Source organism: Muntiacus reevesi, chromosome 3 (assembly GCF_963930625.1).
Source record: "Muntiacus reevesi chromosome 3, mMunRee1.1, whole genome shotgun sequence".
Taxonomy (NCBI): Eukaryota; Metazoa; Chordata; class Mammalia; order Artiodactyla; family Cervidae; genus Muntiacus; species Muntiacus reevesi.
Window position 1 is genome coordinate 24,759,679 of NC_089251.1, and position 19,603 is coordinate 24,779,281.

The 19,603-nt window shown below is 39.6% G+C and overlaps 1 protein-coding gene across 2 annotated transcripts in view; it reads right to left on the reverse strand.

Moving 5' to 3' along the window:
- Positions 1 to 19,603, reverse strand: part of SMC6 (structural maintenance of chromosomes 6) — a 66,919-nt gene that overhangs the window by 40,293 nt on the left and 7,023 nt on the right. For both annotated transcript variants that reach the window (XM_065928607.1, XM_065928606.1), the window contains exons 2-6: positions 15,149 to 15,294; positions 12,417 to 12,534; positions 10,270 to 10,375; positions 3,218 to 3,354; positions 2,525 to 2,586 (exon numbers count right to left, since the gene is read on the reverse strand). In XM_065928607.1, coding sequence (XP_065784679.1) covers positions 2,525 to 2,586; positions 3,218 to 3,354; positions 10,270 to 10,375; positions 12,417 to 12,534; positions 15,149 to 15,289 — 564 coding nt within the window. In that variant the 5' untranslated portion in view covers positions 15,290 to 15,294. The remainder of the gene's footprint in view (positions 1 to 2,524; positions 2,587 to 3,217; positions 3,355 to 10,269; positions 10,376 to 12,416; positions 12,535 to 15,148; positions 15,295 to 19,603) is intronic.

Genomic DNA, 19,603 nt, shown 5'->3' on the forward strand with positions numbered 1-19,603 from the left:
GCTCCTTTGTCCATGGGATTTCCCTGGCAAGAATACTGGAGTGGGTTGCCAAGAAAGTCTTGTATATGTAAGAAAATAATCTTGTTTGTATACACAGAATATGAAGGACCAGCAGAAATGAAAAAATGTGTAACTCCTTTATTTTACCATCTGTAAAATACCGATTGTACTTTATTTAGTATACTTTCTTTCAAGTAAGATTTTGGGTCTTTCCTTTCAAGATGATAAAAAAGATTAATGTGGTTATAAAGAAATCCCTACATGTTACATGTTTCTCATTATGTAGGTAGCTCAGGCTCTGACTGTCATCCTTTTTTTTTTTTTAAAACAAGGCCTGTGTTGGTATCTCAATTTCACACAGCATCTAATTTCTTAAAACTAAGACAATGGCCTATGTGGTATCTTAATTTCACACAGCAACTAATTTCTTAAAACTAAGCTTTGATGACAGCCATTTTATCACCAACTTTGGATTAACAGCTTCGCCAAAGTTCATGTTTTTTTTTCCACATCCTCTGAAATGGGGTTCCTAGTTTTTATACTAGAGATTATTTAAAAATCTGGCAGCCTTATATGTCAAGACTCTGGAGTAGGCAAAAGGTAAGCACAAACAGGTAAACTTCAGAGAAAAAGTAAGAGGTATGATGGACAAATGCAACTGGGTACTTAAAGACATTAAACACCCTCCTTCCTCCTGGTAATTCTAGGCCACAGCGTCTAATGGAAATACAATGTAAACAACACATACAATTAAGCGTTCTAGTAGCTACATTAAAAATATAGAAAGAGGTGAAACTAATGTTTGTAATATATTTTAAAACTAGTGCATCTAAAATACTGTCATTTTAACATTCAATCTTGCCTGGAAAATGCCATGGGCAGAGGAGCCTGGCAGGCTACAGTCTATGGGGCCACAAAGAGTTGGACACGACTAAGCGAGACTGAGCACAACATGTAGTCAGTATGAAAACTGAGTTACTCCTTTGCATTAAGTCTTCAACATCCAGCGTGCATCATTTCACACTACAGCACCCCTCCATCTGGACTACCTACATTCTGAGTGTGCAATATCCATCCACACATGATTAGTGGTTACTGGATATTCAGTGTAGCTCTAGACCTTTCGCATTTTTGATCAATGAACTCGAATCTTTAGTTAACTGAATTGTGTAAGAATAGGAGTAAAGCAGTTATGATATTTTCAAATATTTCAGAAGAAAAGAAACATGTTTTTATATTCCCCAAGAAAGTGGGCACTTAAGAGAAAGAGACTTGATTCAGCTTTTCCCATTAACAACTTTTTAATAAATACAGTCAACTACAGGGGTCAGCAGCCTCAGGCAGAGCTCATTTCCCCACCACTGCCCACTCAGGCACCTGCTGAAGGAACACCTGGTGGAGACTGCACACAATGTGAGCATGCAGTGTGTTATGACACTGGATGCCCTCCAAGCTTCTCCCAACACCTGTGATTCCATAAACTCTAACTTTCGGTTTTGCTGACTTTGGTTAACAAACTGGCCTGTGTTCTACGCTGTATCTGCTTCCCCTCAGATTTCATTAATTATTTTTCTGAACCTGTGCTGCCCAATATGCAAGCTGCTAGCTACATTCAACTTAAGTAAAACACAATAAAACATGATTTCTCAGTCACACATTTCAGACGCTCGCGCAGCTAGTGTCCGCCCCACTAGACATCAATAATACCTAATATCTATCATTCTATCATTACAGGAAGTTTTTCTGGACAACTTGTTCTAAACCAAACTGGGAAAGAGACCCAGACTCATAATTGCTTCTTCCCCTTGGTGTCTAATCTTGGTGTTCTTAATCCTGGAGTAAGGCGAGGTGATACAGTGGATAGAGCATCAGAACTGAACAGAGTTATCTGGGGCTCATCACAGGCTCTGCCAGTAACCACGCCTAGACAACTCTAAGTGCACATTGATCCTTGCTGGTTCCCAGTTTCTCATCTACAGAATAAAGGGTCTGGATTAGATATTCCCCCCAAGACAATTCCAGGGCTAATGTTACTGGACTATCTGAGCCCCGTTTCCAAGTTCTCCATGTATCTTTGCAGAATGGACTCAAATCTTATCCACCTGTGGTTATGATGAAATAACTCCAAAATATATAAAGAAATGTTTTCTTTATCTTCTAGAATAAATTTCCTTTCTACAAAAGAAACTTAGCAACCAAGTTTAGGAAACTATGAAGCTATTCTGACTTGAACAACAGAAAGCCAAGAAACTTTCTTATATACATTTTATTAGCATAAATTTTAGCATATATTTCTATAGACAAGATATTCTTATGTGTTCTGTCAAATTAAAGATGTTATGTCTTGAAGGTCCTGATGAATTAGGAAGTTTTAAGGAAGCTTACTAACAATAGTTAAATATATTCTTCCTGTGGTCAATTTACTCATACGAGGTCATTTAAATTCTTTCTATACCACAAATGAAATCACACAAAAAAGTAGCTAGCTGTATTTATTAATCTGAAACACAGATTTAGCAATTACCTGAATGTTAAAATGATCAAGAATTCCAATCAGTTCTTCTTTCTTAGTAGAAACCACGGCACCTGATTATGAGAAACACAAAATGATCAGACTGTTTTTAGGGCAGTAATACATTTTTTAAAATGAGCAATTATTTATAAATATAAGCTTTTCCTGATGTCATTAAGAAAGGTACGTTGAATGCACACACATCTGAACGAACTGAGGCAACACATGCCATGACACAAGTACAGAGGAGGCAGAAGCAAAGTTGTAGTGACAGTGTTTCTCTACTTTTCAGAGCAGAACATTTGCTTTTTTCTTCTCATCTATCTCTCTATACCCCCCTCCTCTTCCTTTACGCCCTTTTCCACCTTTCACTAATCTTCTCTTTCCACATGTGACAGTAACCATAGGGGTGAAAGGAGGTCAAAACGGCACATCACAGACTGTTTCAAACTGACCCAAATCCTGCTAGTCACACTTCTGCTGTAGAATCCCTCGTGGTAATACAACAATGTGTAATACATGTATGTACGTATGTATACATCCATGTGCATATACACATATATGCAACCAACCAATCCTCTTACAAGAAGGAAGTTTCAAGAGATGAGACGTATCCTTCCAGTGATACCAGCACAATCAGTGACCTCTTTTTAATTGGATGTTTACTACTAGTTCTCCAAAATAAAAGAGAAATTCATGACAAACCTGCTGCACTCTTCAGTTTGTAAGATCGACTTCCATCCATGCTGATGTGCTGCTGCACAACTATAGAGTCGCCGTACACATTTCCTCTGTAGGCATCATCCCCCCTGTTCCTTAGTGTTATTGAGATATCTGCTGAGCTAAAGCAGTAAGGTTAAACTAAGTCACAGGGAGGTACAGGGCAACTCTAACAGCAACTTACAGTAATTTTCAAAACCTCCAGTGATTTGGCTAATTCATTGGAAAAGTAGCTTTACACCAGCAGTTGATGGCTGAGAGGCTACTACAGAATATAATACTAATGATACCATACAACAAAGATGAGAAGAGAAACTTTATAACAAAATAACTGTCTATGCTATCCATAACAGAAATACATTTTCACAAAATCCATTTAAGTTTTGGTTGTTTCATGTCATGTAGATAAGTTACACATTTTCCTATCTGCAATGTATAATCAATATTATACAGCCTGGATAATATTGCATATCAATATCATGCTAAATCACATAATAAAGCATCATCCTGACAGCAGGCGTCTAAGAATGATGAAGTAAGAATTTAAGGTGAAATAATATATTTTCTAAGAAGATGAGAATTAAAGGAAACAATTTTGATTCTTCTATTACTTACACAACAACAAAAAAGGCTAAAGTATTTGATATCAAGAAATGTAAACTAAATCTCAAAATTTCCTAAGGTTTTATTAGTATTACAAAAGAATTATTTTCAAAGTTTAAAAGAAGTATGAAGTATTTATAGCCATGTATATTTTAACATATTATGGGGGAGGAGAGAATCAATCTCTGTTTTTCTACTCTAAATTCTGTTAAAATAAGCCTTGGGAAAAAACTTTAAAAAGTTAATGAAGGGCATTAATAAATAAATATAATTTCCTCAAACATAAAAGCAGATAATATTTTCTCTGGTTAAAATGAGTATCTGCCAAAAATGCTCAAGTCCTTTCATGTAAATCTGCTTTTGGTAATTAAAGGCTATATTAAACAGAACAAACTTGTTTTCATGAATTTGTAGTCAAACTCCAAAACTGTTTCCATTTGCAGGAAATACAGGTAAGAAATACTCAAGATGAATTTCACTGTGAACTGGTAATTAGTAGACATCCTGAAGGAGCTCAGTTCTTGTTCCCCCGTACATGTGTGCGGGGAAGGGCTCTCACAGACAGAGGGCTCAGCAGCCCCCAACCCTCCCCACAGGGACTGAGCTAAATACAGAAGACACCGCTAACGTGTGTTTGTATTCAGTTGCTCAGTCGTGTCCGACTCTTTGTAACCCCATGGCCTGTAGCCTGCCAGGCTCCTCCGTTCATGGGATTTCCCAGGCAAGAATACTGGAGTGGGTTGCCATTTCCTCTTTCAGGGGATATTCCCAACCCAGGAATTGAACTCACGTCTCTTGCATTGACAGGAAGATTCTTTACCACTGCGCCACTTGGGAAGTATATAGAAAGTGGATGATAAATGAGCCAGATACTCTTGTTTAAAATTCAAATTAAGAAAAATTAGTAAAGCTCAAGTACAGTCTGTAGTTTAGTTAATAATAATATACCAATGTTAAACAAATAGTACTTTGATAAAAGTACCTCAGGTATTTAAGATGTCAACATTAAAGAAAATTGGGTAAAGGCTATAAGGAAACTGTACTAGCTTTGCAACACTTGTGTAAATCTAAAATTATTTCAAAATCACAAGTTTTAAAAACAAACTCAAATTCAGACTCAATCAAGTGTTAAGGTGGTAATTCCTTGGAGCTACTAAGTTCTTCTGAGGGCTCTGGGACTAGAGAGATCAATTTGGGGCATTATATTCTGACAAGTACAAAGTCTGCAGAGACTACAGAGGAAAGCAGAACATAGAACAGTTAAGCTCTTGGGAAACCACCTGGACAGACAGCGACACTGACTCATAGATACTGGCCATGAATCAGAGACATAGAGAACTCAAGAGCACTCCTTTCATGGGCAGCCCCACCCACATGCCTCAACAAGGATACAGAATAGCAAAGAAAGTCACACAACTGCACGCCTGTCAGAAGAGGGAAGGCAGGAGGAGACCACAGCACAGAAGAGAGGGCCCCTCAGCCTGGATGGGAGGGGAGTTTGGGGAGAACGGATACATGCGTAAGTACGGTGACAGGTCAATGTCTGGCTTGTAGAGGCTTGGATTTAAAATGCAACACCTTCCTCTCCCCACAAAGGATTACACTCTCACAGAAAGGATAAGTTAGAACTTTTTCCACATAGCAGTAAGAAAAGATACCAAGGTTTAGAGAACGAATTTATAGTTACCAGGGGGGAAGGGTGGGGGAAAGGGATAGTTAGGGACACGTACACACTGCTATATTTAAATGGATAACCAACAAGGACCTGCGGTACAGCATGGGGAATTCTACTCAATGTGACGTGGCCACCTGGATGGCAGAGGAGTTTGGGGAGAATGGACACATGTATATGTGTGGCTGAGTCACTCCGCTGCGCACCTGAAACTACCACAGCATTGTCAATCAGCTATACGTCAATACAAAATAAACCGTTTAAAACAAGTGCAGCCACTGAGCAGAGGGAGGGAGGTAGTGGAAATGAAGAGCTGTAAGCATAAGCCTGACGAAGGAAGACACAGATCCAGAAACAAAGACACAAAGAGCCAGAGACACAGAACAGAAAGACCAGAGAGCGATGATCTTTGGTTCTGAGTCTCTGAGTTCCAGTCACTCCTGATCCAATTATGCTTCCTCCCTGCAGCTTCCAAGATATATACCCTGCATCTTTATGATCTATCTCTTTTCGAGATACCCTGAGTGGTTTGGGGTGTGTACGTTTTTAATCAGAAATAGCAATATCTAACTAAGACGGACATGCTCCTGAAAAGTTCTAATTAATGAGCTTTTAAAGCTCTCTGTGGTGATTCTAATGAACAGTCAAGGTTGAAAACTATCAGCTAAAGTCTATGAGATGGGAAGGGGATCTGGTTTACAACATGGAGCCAAAGATATTTGTACCTCACGAAAACATTTTTAAAAATAAAGTGACACTTCCCTTAATTTGCAGACACCAACTTTATTTTCCTTCTGAGCCACGCCTTGCATTTGAAAGCTATTTTTACTATTGTGAGAGCTTCAGAGACACTGATATCCTACTACCATATGAATTCACAAGAAAGGCAAGTTATTTAAAAACATTTAAGGCTTACAAAAAATACCCCTCATAACAACTGCTTAGAAAACCTACATAAGGAGACAGGATACCTGCGCTGGGACTGACTGCTGTCTCCCCACCTACTAATGTGGCTGGTGTGGAATTTGGGTCAAGAGACATAGAGCCCAGTGTCTGTCACTAGAAAGACCCTTCAGTGAAAAGAGGAATGATCACAGAGCTCCTCCAGAATGACAGCACATGCGCACACATACGCATATGCAGTGCCGCCCTAAGGCTGTGGCTTCATTTTTTTTTTTGGATCCAAAACATACTTTTTATTTATTGTCATGAAGATTTTTACATATTTAAAACTCAAACTATACACTTTTGACAAGTGAAATTTATGACAATGGTACAATAAAGCTGTTTTTGACAAAAATTTTTTTCTCATATAAGATGTCACTCCCACAAAGAAGTCACTGACGTTCCTGTCAAAATTAGAATTTCTTGGGGTTTCGGTTCAAGATGGTGACAGGATCCCAAACTGACCTTCTACAACACACTGAATCTGTAGCTATGCATCGAACAACTTTCTCGGGATAAAAATAATTAAAAACTAGCTGAGCAAGTCCTATACATGGGATGAAGGAGAGAAGGCCCACGTCAAAGTGGGTAGAAGAGAATGGGACACAATGTGGCCATAAAATATGAGAACAAGGGAAATACAGCTTTATTAGACATTTACCTCTTGATGCTGTAGCAATGAGGGACTGTGAAAGTAATTAATAAATAAAAGTCACAGAAAATCCCCAATGATAAGAAAAGATGCAAGTGGCTTAAAACAGAAAAAGAAAGGAACAACTGTGAAAGAGGAAAAATGTAAGAGGCTACCATTTTCAAACCCAGAACAACAGATGGCACACATCTCTGGTCCTGGTAAGAAGGGAAACCTGAAGTTTTTTGTTTTTTTTTTTTTACTTCTGTGTGCTTCTCCACATATATGTCTTGTCTTATACACCTGCACATATAAGGGTTACAGACTGGGGAAGTGTGGCTTACAATGTCCAGGGAGGTGGGCCGTGAACGGAGATGACGTAGAGAGAGCACAGGCCCTCTAATGCCCCTTACAGTGGGAAAGGGAAGTGCTACTGGAGGTCCCCGAAGGAGAACGCAACTCAAGTGCAGAGAACGTAGGGTGGCGGTTGTTTGGTCACTAAGTGGTGTCCTAGTCTTTGCGACCCCATGGACTGTAGCCTGCCAGGTTCCTCTGTCCATGGGATTTCCCAGGGAAGAGTGCAGGAGTGGGTTGCCATTTCCTTCTCCAGGGGGCTGTGGCTTCTTTCTCGGCTTCAGGAGACCCTTATCTGTACAGAGGTGGCTGCAGCACTGCCTGTTGACGGAAACGAGGCACAAGGAACAAGGAAAAAGCCATGGAGAATAAGGACGCACCTGTTCCTTCTCTGGGTGGGTAGCTAATCTGCAATACGTTCTGTAAACTTGATTAAATCAATCAGGCATGTGTAGTATCCTTCCATAACCCACTCCCCCAATGCTACACTGATGTCAAAAATGGCCTGGTGCCTAGATCCCAGGACTAGGATTAGGGAGGCTGAGGGAGGGAACAGTGACCTGAACCTGCTGAAGGATGTGAAGGGCTATGGGCCTGAGGCTTTGGTCTCTCAGAGAGGAGGAGACACATCCATACTACAGCAAAGCCTTACTGGATGATCAGAGGGCGGAGCCCCAGGTAAAGAGCCTCTAGGCACAGTCAGTCCTCTGGCTTCTCCTAACCATCTTGGGCAAGCGTCTCTAAGGAGGGTTGGAACCCTCGACAAAGGCAGCCTGGAGCTCAAGTGTCACAAGTGGGCCATTTCAGATGAGGGGAGGGGGCGTCCTGAGGCCCACCTTAAACCTGCGCCTGGCTGACAGGGCCCTCAGGAAAGATGAAACAGCCACACAGATTTCAGACACAAAACAAAAAGAAAATACTCAGTGAGCTAATTCTATAAAAAAAAAAAAAAGTGATGACAGAATCAGAGATTATAAAATTAGACAAATTTTATAGCCACCGAGTGTTTTAAATGAGGAAGAAGACAAGAGGAGTAGGAATGGGTTTGGAAAAGCTGTTTTTAGCTACTTTTTCAGACAAGGTCAGTACAAAGCAGACTGAGTTCAGGTTAAAGCTTTTAGCTGTTATTACCTCTGTTTAAAATATTTTAATGTTCCTATCTACAAGCAGCTCTTCAATGGTGGTGATTTTGCAAGCTAGCCTTTATCCATCTTTTTTTAATGGCATTCCAAGGACAAATCTCAGAAAGAAGTTTCTGCTTTGGTCCAGGTACTTCCCACATGGAAAAAAATTTTTAAATCTTTGAGACAGAAAACATTTAATGTTATAGAATAAAAAATTTCTTCCTGAGATTTCTATTTGACAGATCAATGGGTTATCCAGCTAGGTAGACTAGGTAAATAGTTGGATAACTTGAACTGAAACAGAGCTGAGACCATCAACTTTGAAGTGTTCAAATAGCTAACTTTTGACTTCAGGCATAACTTTCTTTGGAGACTGTGAGAGAGAAGACCTTGCCAGACTGGAGCCCAAATAAGGTCAGGAAAGACAGAAAACATGCTGGAGAATCGTTACCAAGTAGTTCCTTTCCAAGGCCATATAGCATGGGAAACAATTCTCTGTGCATCTTTTCCTCCCTCCTCCTAAGTCCACTTGGAACCTTGGCTTAGGGGTAAGATTCCTAAGGTTTCTGAGAAATACATAAGAAACCTGCAATCCTGATCCACATCACGTCCTCATTCTGTTTTTTAGAAATCAAATGGAAAATGGGGGAAGTTAAATGGATATAACATTGAGCAGAAGGAAAGTCAGTTACAAGGGGGAAAAAAAGACAATCAGTGTCAAGTATCAAAGTTCCAGAAGTCCTTGGACACAGAGTATGTGAGGGAGAAACAAGCAGTGGGAACCGCCTCACTGTGGGAGCTGCGATGACAGAGTCTGCGACGTCCAGTTCATAGGAGAAATGAGGATCCCTTCAGGGTTCTCTGAGACTGAACTAAAAAGAATAAGGAGATCAGCCTGACAAGAGCTCCTAATGGACAAAAGGCCACAAGTCTATGATGACACAACACAACCAGGCAATTAATATACAGTTAGGTGACGGTGAATGTAACAAAAAGAAACACAAACATAAAGTCACACATGGTTGTTATATAACCATTCACAAGGGTCAGGATGAACCACAAAGCGGCTTGTGATTGTGGTCCTCACACCAAATTCACTGGTGAATCAGCTGAGTAAAGCATACAAAATGAGAGACAGAATGGAATACTTTTTTGGAATTGTTAAGAGTTGGAGGCAGAATTCGGTTTAGGAACACCTTCACTGGTTACTAACTCTGCTCTAGCTCATGTGGTATCAACGTGGACTTGCTGAAGCTGGGTTCAGGACAAGAGCCAGAGAAGTCCTGGTGGTCCAGCGGATAAGGCTCTGCACTTCCTGCAGGGGCAGCAGCTCGATCCCTGGTCACGGTAAGCTCCTGATGCTACGCGGCCAAAATAATTTAAAGTCCCATGTTCATAAATATTCCTTCAAATGGAAGTATACAAATTTATCATTGCTCATTCTTCCAGAAAGGTAAAAGAAACAAGTGTCGGGGGGAGGTACATGGCATTAAGTGACACAAGCATTCTGTCAGGAGAGAGAAAGAGGCAACAGTGGGCTATGCAGTCAAGAGTGGGGAAGACAAAGCAATGAAAAGATGTGACACCTGACACCTTGGCTCCACTTCCGGGAAGCCAATTCATTTCCAACAATGTCTACATGAATTGAGAATCTAAAGCTGCTTCTTATTAAAGAACTGAAAGATACATGTAGAAAGCCAACACTTACTTCTGTCCATCCTTCACAAAACCTTTTAAAGAAGATCCTCGATTAGTAGTGACAGCTTTTCCACCAAGACCAACTATGAGAGCTGTGAGCACCGCACTCTTGCCACCTAAAGAACAGGTGTTGAGGAAATCACATGCATTAGAGAGGGAGAAGTCTGATTCCTACAATTTTATGTAAAAATATTCCTCAGAGATGTGAAATAGTCTAACCCTGAAAGGAAGTGTTACACTTCAATTACAGTTTTCTTCCAGTGTCAAAAACAAACAAAAAGTTGTATATATCATGAAATATTTAGCTGCTATTATTAGGAAAAAAAATCAGTACATTTCAGGAATCAAATTTTTGCCATAAATGGAAAAAAGCGGTTGATAACTTTCCAAACTAAAATTCACACTATCATCTTGACCTGTCAGCTATTAAATGAACTTATCTTTCTAATTAACCCAAATATATTTAACTCGTCTAATGTTTCTTACATCCTAATTTAATTAAAATTAGGATTTTTCTTTTCCCATAAATTCTCAGAAGCCCGAAACTATTTTTGACCCTGATTGCAAGCTCCACAGGGACAGGACCTTAACTCAGTGGCTATCTCCAATATCAGCCCATGATAGGCACTCACATATTTGCTGAATAAATGAGTTTAAATATGAAAAACTACCAGTCGTATAGACAGATGTTTTTATATTTTGCGATATTTTGACAATTATCATTCCTAATTTGAGTATTATTCATTTGCTCACTCTTTAAACTTTTTTACTCTTAACAGACAAAAAATATCACAAGCTAACATAGCAAAATCTGTAACAGTTACCCAGAATATGATAGAGTTTCTCAACTCCACAATCACCCAAAGATATCAACTCTTATCAACTCATCATCTTTCACAACATACTCTAAATTAAACCAAGTATACAACGGTTAACCCAATTTAGTTCCTGGGATGCCTTTCGAGTTCCTATCCTAACTTTCTCCTTTTTCTTCATTTCCAAATTCACAGCTTCCACCACCTTATTAGATTAATACTTTCACTATTTCGAATGTTAAGCTCTAACTGCAGAACCTACCAGTCTGTCTTTACTACTTGTCCTGTTTGACCTCCCCATAGCTCTGGTCCTTTGTCTATTCCCTCCTAAAAACACTTTTCTCTTGAACTAACAGAGGAGGGAAAACAAAGAACAACTAAACAGACCACAGAGCTATCTGTACTAGTTTCATGTTCTAGCACGACCACCATCCCTGGACCCTCTCCACTGGCTCAGTCAAGCAGCCAACATGTCATACCCAGCAGGTTCACCACAAAGGCTGCCTAACTCGTCTTTCCAACTCCTATGTCTTCCTCTGTGTCTCAGCTACTTCTTTCCCACGAACATCTAAAAGATCTTTCATTTTTATTCAAATACCACCACAAATACCATCTTTTTTTTTTCATTTACTTTTATTAGTTGGAGGCTAATTACTTTACAATATTGTAGTGGTTTTTGTCATACATTGACATGAATCAGCCATGGGTTTACATGTATTCCCCATCCCGATCCCCCCTCCCACCTCCCTCTCCACCCGATCTCTTCTTAAAGCTTTCATTGGCCACATGAGTGAGAATTCATTTCTTTCTTGTTTGGATTCCCATGGCACTTCATTCATGCTGTTAACAACATTTAATAGATACAAGACACAGGACTGCCTCAACAGCAATGAGGATAGCTTGCCCACTCTTCTATGGTATGAATTCCAAGGTACACAGATTCAAATCACTACGCATTCTAGAAGGGTGGGACTGGGAGGGAGTTGGAAGGGAGGTTTGGGAGGGCGGGGAGGGGACATGGGTGTACCTATGGCTGATTCTTGTTGATGTTTGACTGAAAACCACAAAATTCTTTACAGCAATTATCTTTCAATTAAAAAAAATAAAGTGGCAAAACAACATGAAGGAAAGGTTTATACCTCTTGCATAATGAACCCAGAGTTAACTCATTATTTTCTTTAAGTGTAGACTGGCAGCAAATACTGAAAAATTCATGACCACAAACCAGAGATCTAAAACTTAGCTGTATCAGCACTAACAGGCACCTATTTTAAAAAGTTAAAGCATTCTGACTTCAATGTACTGCTCAAAGTCAAATAAGAAGGAAGGCAAAAACACTTACTTCCATTATTGCCAACAACAAAGTTGACATTAGAACCAAACTTAAAGGGTCCAAGCATCGAATGACACATGAAGTTTTTGAGCTGAATACTCTCAATTATTCCAACTTCTGCTGCTGTCTATGAATTTTAAAAAATGAGAGAAAACAATCAATCTAATTCAATCACTACAATCATCCAACTGTTTGTTAGCAGGAGAAAGATCAGCAGTGCTACCAATGAAAAAAGTTACAGAAAGTATAATTTTAAATGTTAATTTCAATCAATGAGTAAGTGTATGTTGAGTCACTAAGTTGTGTCCAACTCTTTGAGACCCCATGAACTGTAGCCCGCCAGGCTCCTCTGTCCATGCAATAATACTGGAGTAGGTTGCCATTTCCTTCTCCACCGAATCTTCCTGACCAAGGGATTGAACCTGCATCTCCTGCATTGGCAGGTAGGTTCTTTACCACTAGCCACTAGGGAGGCCTTCAATCAATGAGCAAATGACATTAATTCACATGATTAACTGTTCATTTTAAGTCCTTATAGGTTCTAAAGAGTATTTCACAGGGTTCTTTTTTAATATGGACAAAACCAACATCTTGAGTCAGATCACTTTCTGTTGGAGAGAGGCTATCTTCCGCATTGCGGGATATTTAACAGCATCTCTAGCCACTACCCACCAGCACTCTCTCCTCCAGCCCCAGGTGTGACAACCAAAAATTATATTCAGACATTGCTAAATGTGTCCACTGCAGAGAGAGCACAGAATTATAATTTCCATACTATGAATATGTCATAATTAAATTAGAGACGGTTCATAGGTTTTAACCAAGAGTTTGACACACAGTGGTCACACTTTGTAGTTAAAATATGAAAATAAATCAACCATAGTTTACCAAACCTTCCAAATGTTTTTGAAGAACGTTTAATGTCCCCAACTTTTAAGTTATTTATTATAAAAATCTCTGGCTCTCTATTACTAAACAGCAGCTTATTAAAAAGCAGGAAAAATTTACATCCTTATATGAGTGGCTTCCCAGGTGGCTCAATGGTAAAGAACCTATCTCCCAATGCAGGAGGCACGAGTTCGATCCCTGGGTCGGGAAGATCTCCTGGAGAAGGAAATGGGAACCCGCTCCAGTGTTCTTGCCTGGGAAATCCCATGGACAGAGGAGCATGGCAGGCTACAGGCCATGGGGTCACAAAGAGTCAGACTTGATGTAGCAACAAAACAAACAGAATTCTGTAGAAATCATGGTTGAAGACTTTTTAAACATCTTCAGTTTATTTTGGTCTAATTGAAGACTTAGATGTAGTTATAAAAAATAATACAGAGAAATCCTGTGACTCCTTTACCCAGGTTCTGCCAAAGGTAAAATCTTGAAAACTATGGTACAATACCACACCAGGGTGCTCATTTTGATAGTGACGCAGAAAATATTCCCATCACAAGTACCTATCACATTGTCCCTCTAGAGCCCCATCCTTATTCCTCCCCACCCACTCCTCCTTTACTCTGGCACACTGGTCTGTTCTCCATTTCTGAGACACTGTTATTTCAAGAATGTTATATGCATGGAATCAGACAGAATGTAACCTTTCAAGAAGCAATTTTTCCTTCACTCAGCTTAACTGTCTTTTGTTGTCTATGTGCACAGTTCACTGTTTTCTACTGCTAAATAGTATCTCAGGGTAGAGACGTACTACAGCAGGTTTAACTACTCACTCACTGTATGGTATCTGGATTGTCAGTTTTTGAGTATTACAAATAAAGCTGCTGTGAACACTCATGTACAGATTTTTTGGGGAAAATAAATCTTTTCTCTGTGATGCTGTGCTATGCTTAGTCACTCTGTCACGTCTGACTCTTTGCGACGTCATGCACTGTTGCCCACCAGGCTCCTCTGTCCACGGGATTCTCCAGGTAAGAATATCGGAGTGGGTTGCCATGCCCTCCTCCAGGGGATCTTCACAACCCAGGGATCAAACCCAGGTCTCTCACATTGCAGGCAGATTCTTTAGCATCTGAGTCACCGGGGAAGCCCAAGAATATTGGACTGGGTAACCCATCCCTTCTCCAGGGGATCTTCCCTTATCGTCCTTTCTTTTAAAATTCACTTTTGGGCACACAGGGTTTTCATTGCTGTACCAGGCTTTTATTTAGTTGCGGTGAGCCAGGGGCTACTCTCTAGCTCTGGTGTGAGGGCCTTTCACTGAGATGGCTTCACGTGTCGTGGAGCACAGGCTCTACAGAGAGCGCAAGTTTCAGTAACTGTGGCACACAAGCTTAGCTGCCTCGCCACATGTGGGATCTTCCCAGACCAGGGATCCAACTCACATCTTCAGCATTGGGAGGCATATTCTTAACTACTGGGCCACCAGGAAGTCTCCATATTATCCTTTTGTTGTTTGCAGAGTCTATGGTCAAATCCACTGTTTCATTCCTGATACTGGTAGTTTGTGTTTTCTCTCATTTTTCCCTTTCCTCAATTTTAGTAGAAGTTTGTAAGTTTTACTGACCTTTCCAAAGAACTACCTCTTTGTTTTATTGTTTTCTCTACTAATTTCTTCTAAAAATTAACATGAACTTCAAAATTAGGTGATTTTTACCTCACTTTTAAAAATTCATGTGACTTTTCCTCTGCAGCTAGAGACCCAGCTTCGGATACTGAATTAAGAATATGATATATAAAACAGACAGGAGAAACAGGTCAATCAAAAGATGTTAACTTTATAATTTTGCACTCACCAAAGTAGAGGTACCATTAGTGAAAGAAACTGCACATTCATCTTCGTCACATTCATCTTTATCAAAATCGTCCAATTCTTCTTGTCTTGGTCTTTTGGCATTTTCAGGAGAGAAAAAATTTTCTTCCTTTCTTTTGGCCATCAGGTCTAAACAAATATTACAGTGACAATGAAGAAAATCATGTAAAGCATCCATACAACTGTTCCATATATATATTATAAAACCTAACAAAATTAGACAAAGCTTAAGTTTTAGTACTATATCCATTCATTTTCACTTTAAGTAAAATTACCATCTGTGTGGAGGGAGGGGGCCATGAGCCAAAGAATGCGAGTGGTCACAAGAAGGTGGAAAGGTAAGGACACAGACACTCAAGAACCTCTAGAAAGGAACATATCCCTCCTGTTCTCTTGATTTTAGCCCAGGCAGACATGTCAGACTTCTCACTACAGAAGTAGATAATAAATTCCTATTTTAAAAAATCTGCATATGCTACACTAGTTGATTTTACTCCAAAGGGATTCATGATGGAGGTTTTTATTGATACGGACCTATCTAAGTATTGTAACTCCTAAGCTCACAGAAGGTAAACGGTTTTATTTGTGAAACTGTGGATCTATTGATGAGATGGTATAATGCCTTCTCAACTTACTCCAGAGCAATCATCCAATTTTTATAAGTTATAAAGTAATACAGTATCATATAAAACTAACATTATTTCCTCAAAGAAGCATATTTGTAGTGAACTGTATAGTCCATGGAGTCTCAAAGAGTCTGACATGAAAGTGACTTTCACTTTCACTTTTGCCTAGCACTAGAAGAAAAGTGAAAGGCAAAGGAGAAAAGGAAAGTTATTCCCATTTGAATGCAGAGTTCCAAAGAATAGCAAGGAGAGATAAGAAAGCCTTCCTCAGCGATCAATATAAAAAATAGAGGAAAACAATAGAATGGGAAAGACAAGAGATCTCTTCAAGAAAATTAGAGATACTAAGAGAACATTTCATGCAAAGATAGGCTCAATAAAGGACAGAAATGGTATGGACCTAACAGAAGCAGAAGATATTAAGAAGAGGTGGCAAGAATACACAGAAGAACTATATGAAAAAGATCTTCATGACCCAGATAATCACAATGATGTGATCACTCACCTAGAGTCAGACATCCTGGAATAGAAGTCAAGAGGGCCTTAGGAAACATCACTAAGAACAAAGCTAGTGGAGGTGATGGAATTCCAGTTGAGCTATTTCAAATCCTAAAAGATGATGCTGTGAAAGTACTTCACTCAATATGCCAGCAAATTTGGAAATCTCAGCAGTGGCCACAGGACTGGAAAAGGTCAGTTTTCATTCCAATTTCAAAGAAAGTCAATCCCAAAGAATGCTCAAACTACCACAGTTGTACTCATCTCACACACTAGTAAAGTAATGCTCAAAATTCTCCAAACCAGGATTCGGCAATATATGAACCGTGAACTTTCAGATGTTCAAGCCGGTTTTAGAAAAGGCAGAGGAACCAGAGATCAAATTGCTAACATCTGCTGGATCATTAAAAAAGTAAGAGTTCCAGAAAAACATCTACTTCTGCTTTATTGACTATGCCAAAGTCTTTGACTGTGTGGATCTCAACAAATTGTGGAAAATTTTTAAAGCAATGGGAATACCAGACCATCTCTGACCTGCCTCCTGACAATCTGTATTCAAGTCAAGAAGCAACAGTTAGAACTGGACATGGAACAGACTGGTTCCAAATCAGGAAAGGAGTATGTCAAGGCTATATATTGGCACCATGCTTATTTAACTTATATGCAGAGTACATCATTAGAAACACTGGGCTGGATGAAGCACAAGCGGGAATCAAGATTGCCAGGAGAAACAGCAGTAACCTCAGATAAGCAGATGACACCAACCTTATGGCAGAAAGCGAAGAACTAAAGAGCCTCTTGATGAAAGAGAGAGAGGAGAGTGAAAAAGTTGGCTTAAAACTCAACATTCAGAAAACTAAGATCATGGCATCTAGTCCCATCACTTCATGGCAAATAGGTGGGGAAGCAATGGAAACAATGACAGACTTTATTTTCGGGGGCTCCAAAATCACTGCAGATGGTGACTGCAGCCAGGAAATTAAAAGACGCTTACTCCTTGGAAGGAAAGTTATGACCAACCTAGACAGCATATTAAAAAGCAGAGATATTACTTTGCCAACAAAGGTCCGTCTAGTCAAGGCTCTGGTTTTTCCAGTAGTCATGTACGGATGGGAGAGCTGGACTGTAAATAAAGCTGAGCACAGAATTGATGCTTTTGAACTGTGGTGTTGGAGAAGACTCTTGAGAGTCCCACAGACTACAAAAAGATCAAGTCCATCCTAAAGGAAATCCGTCCTGAATATTCATTGGAAGGACTGATGCTGAAGCTCAAACTCCAATACTTTGGGTGCCTGATGTGAAGAACTGACTCATTGGAAAAGACCCTGATGCTGGGAAAGACTGAAGGCAGGAGGAGAAGGGGATGACAGAGGATGAGATGGTTGGATGGCATCACTGACTCAATGGACAGGAGTTTGAGTAAACTCCAGGAGTTGGTGATGGACAGGAAGGCGTGCCGTGCTGCAGTCCATGGAGTCGCAAAGAGTCAGACACGACTGAGCAACTGAACTGAGTAGTGTCACTGAGGACAGTGTCACTGTTCTCTAAGAAATAACCCAGGCTAATTGTCTAGTTTTCTGTTTTTACCAATATTTCTTAAAATTTGTCCCTAGAAAATTAACATCATCAAGTTTTTCTAAACATAAATGCTGCATCTTAAGTCCAAGTTGATGGTCTTTCATTGAAATGAAATGGTATGATTACTTGAACTGTTGCTTTCATTTTTCTCTTAAAAATTCTTAGAGCCCTAAAGTGATAGGTACCTAATAACTGTTTGCTGAGTAACGAGAAACATCCACAGCATAGGTAACAAAAAATTTCTAAGATAGAAGAATATGAAAAATAGCTCTACTTTTATTCCGTTTAGGTGACCCCAGAACTATATCACAGCAGGTTTGTATCAGGTATCTGGGCAGCAGGGGATTAAATGAGATTTTCTCTCTCATGAATTCGGACTGAAAGATTCAACTCAGTCCTCAGTAGAAAAAAGGATGCTTCAACTTGATGATGTATGAATTGCAAGATAGCCAGTCAGACATGTAGGTGTGTGCTGGGAGGCTGGGGGGCCAGTGGAGTATGTTTCAAAGACAGCATGAAATTAAATGAAAATGGGAGAACAAGGACTCTAAAGCACAAAGAGAGAGAGGAGGAGGGCAGGGGAGAGATACATACAGTGCTTAATTTTTATCCACTGCCCTCCAAATTTATACTGACAGAAGCAATTTTGCAGAAATATCAAATATCTATACATATTTTGTTGGAACTGTTTTGGGGAACTATCTCTGACAAGTTTTATTATGACAATGCATGCTTCATTAAGTGAACTGGGTAGTTTATCTTTTAATGCTCTGCAATCACCACTAATGCATGGCACTGAAAGGTTTTTTGAAAGTGAAAAACAACTAAGCTTAACGCTATTAGATAGTGGAGACTATTTTAATTTTATGAAATCATTTCAATTTCTTTTTTTGTATACTGGTTATTACAGGTTGACTATAGATTCCTAGGTCAAGTCTCCTGTAATTTTATTTTCAGTATAATTATCAGAACATTGATAATTTAAAGCTTCAAGTTTATTACACAAAATTACCTTGTTTTGTACAATCCACAACTGTGGTCGTGATTCCTTTCATGTCAATTCTATTTAATTTTTTCTCCCCAAAGTAGCTATTTATGTTTACCAAATCTAGTTTTTCTTTAACAAAAATATTTTAATACTTACTCATATATTTTTAGATAACCAAATATAAGAGATATGCAGTGGGGCTGGAGTTCAGAATTCTTTAACCCAAAGTGCAAGTTGAAAAAAGCAGAGACTTCCACTTCTAGGAAGGTGGAACAGATGTATTTTCCCTATTCCTCTTGCTTCGTAAAACATCCATGAAAATTATATACTATAAAACAAGCATAAGACAGCTCTGAAAAAGGAGGTAGATGGGTAGGAGCCTCACAATGCAAGGAAAGACATCACAGTGATTCACTGAGTTTTTGTTTTCCCCCAACTACTGTGAACTTGGGGAAGCCAGCAACAGGGGAAACACCAAGAGGAGCAGGGGGAAACAAAAGGCTTAGTGAAAGCCTGTTCTCTCCAGACCAAAAGCCAGGAAAAGGGAGTTTAACAAGAAGACAATAATCACTCTAGTCAAATACCATTAAAAGAACTGGTGTCCCTTCCTCACCGCCCCCTGCATCAGCACAGGTCAAGTGGGTAGTGTGGACCTTCTGGTAATGCTAAAAGGAGGCATCTCAACATCCCATTTGGGCCAGTGTCAGACAAGGCTATGCAGGCCAATTAGGGAGGCAGGCTAGGGGCA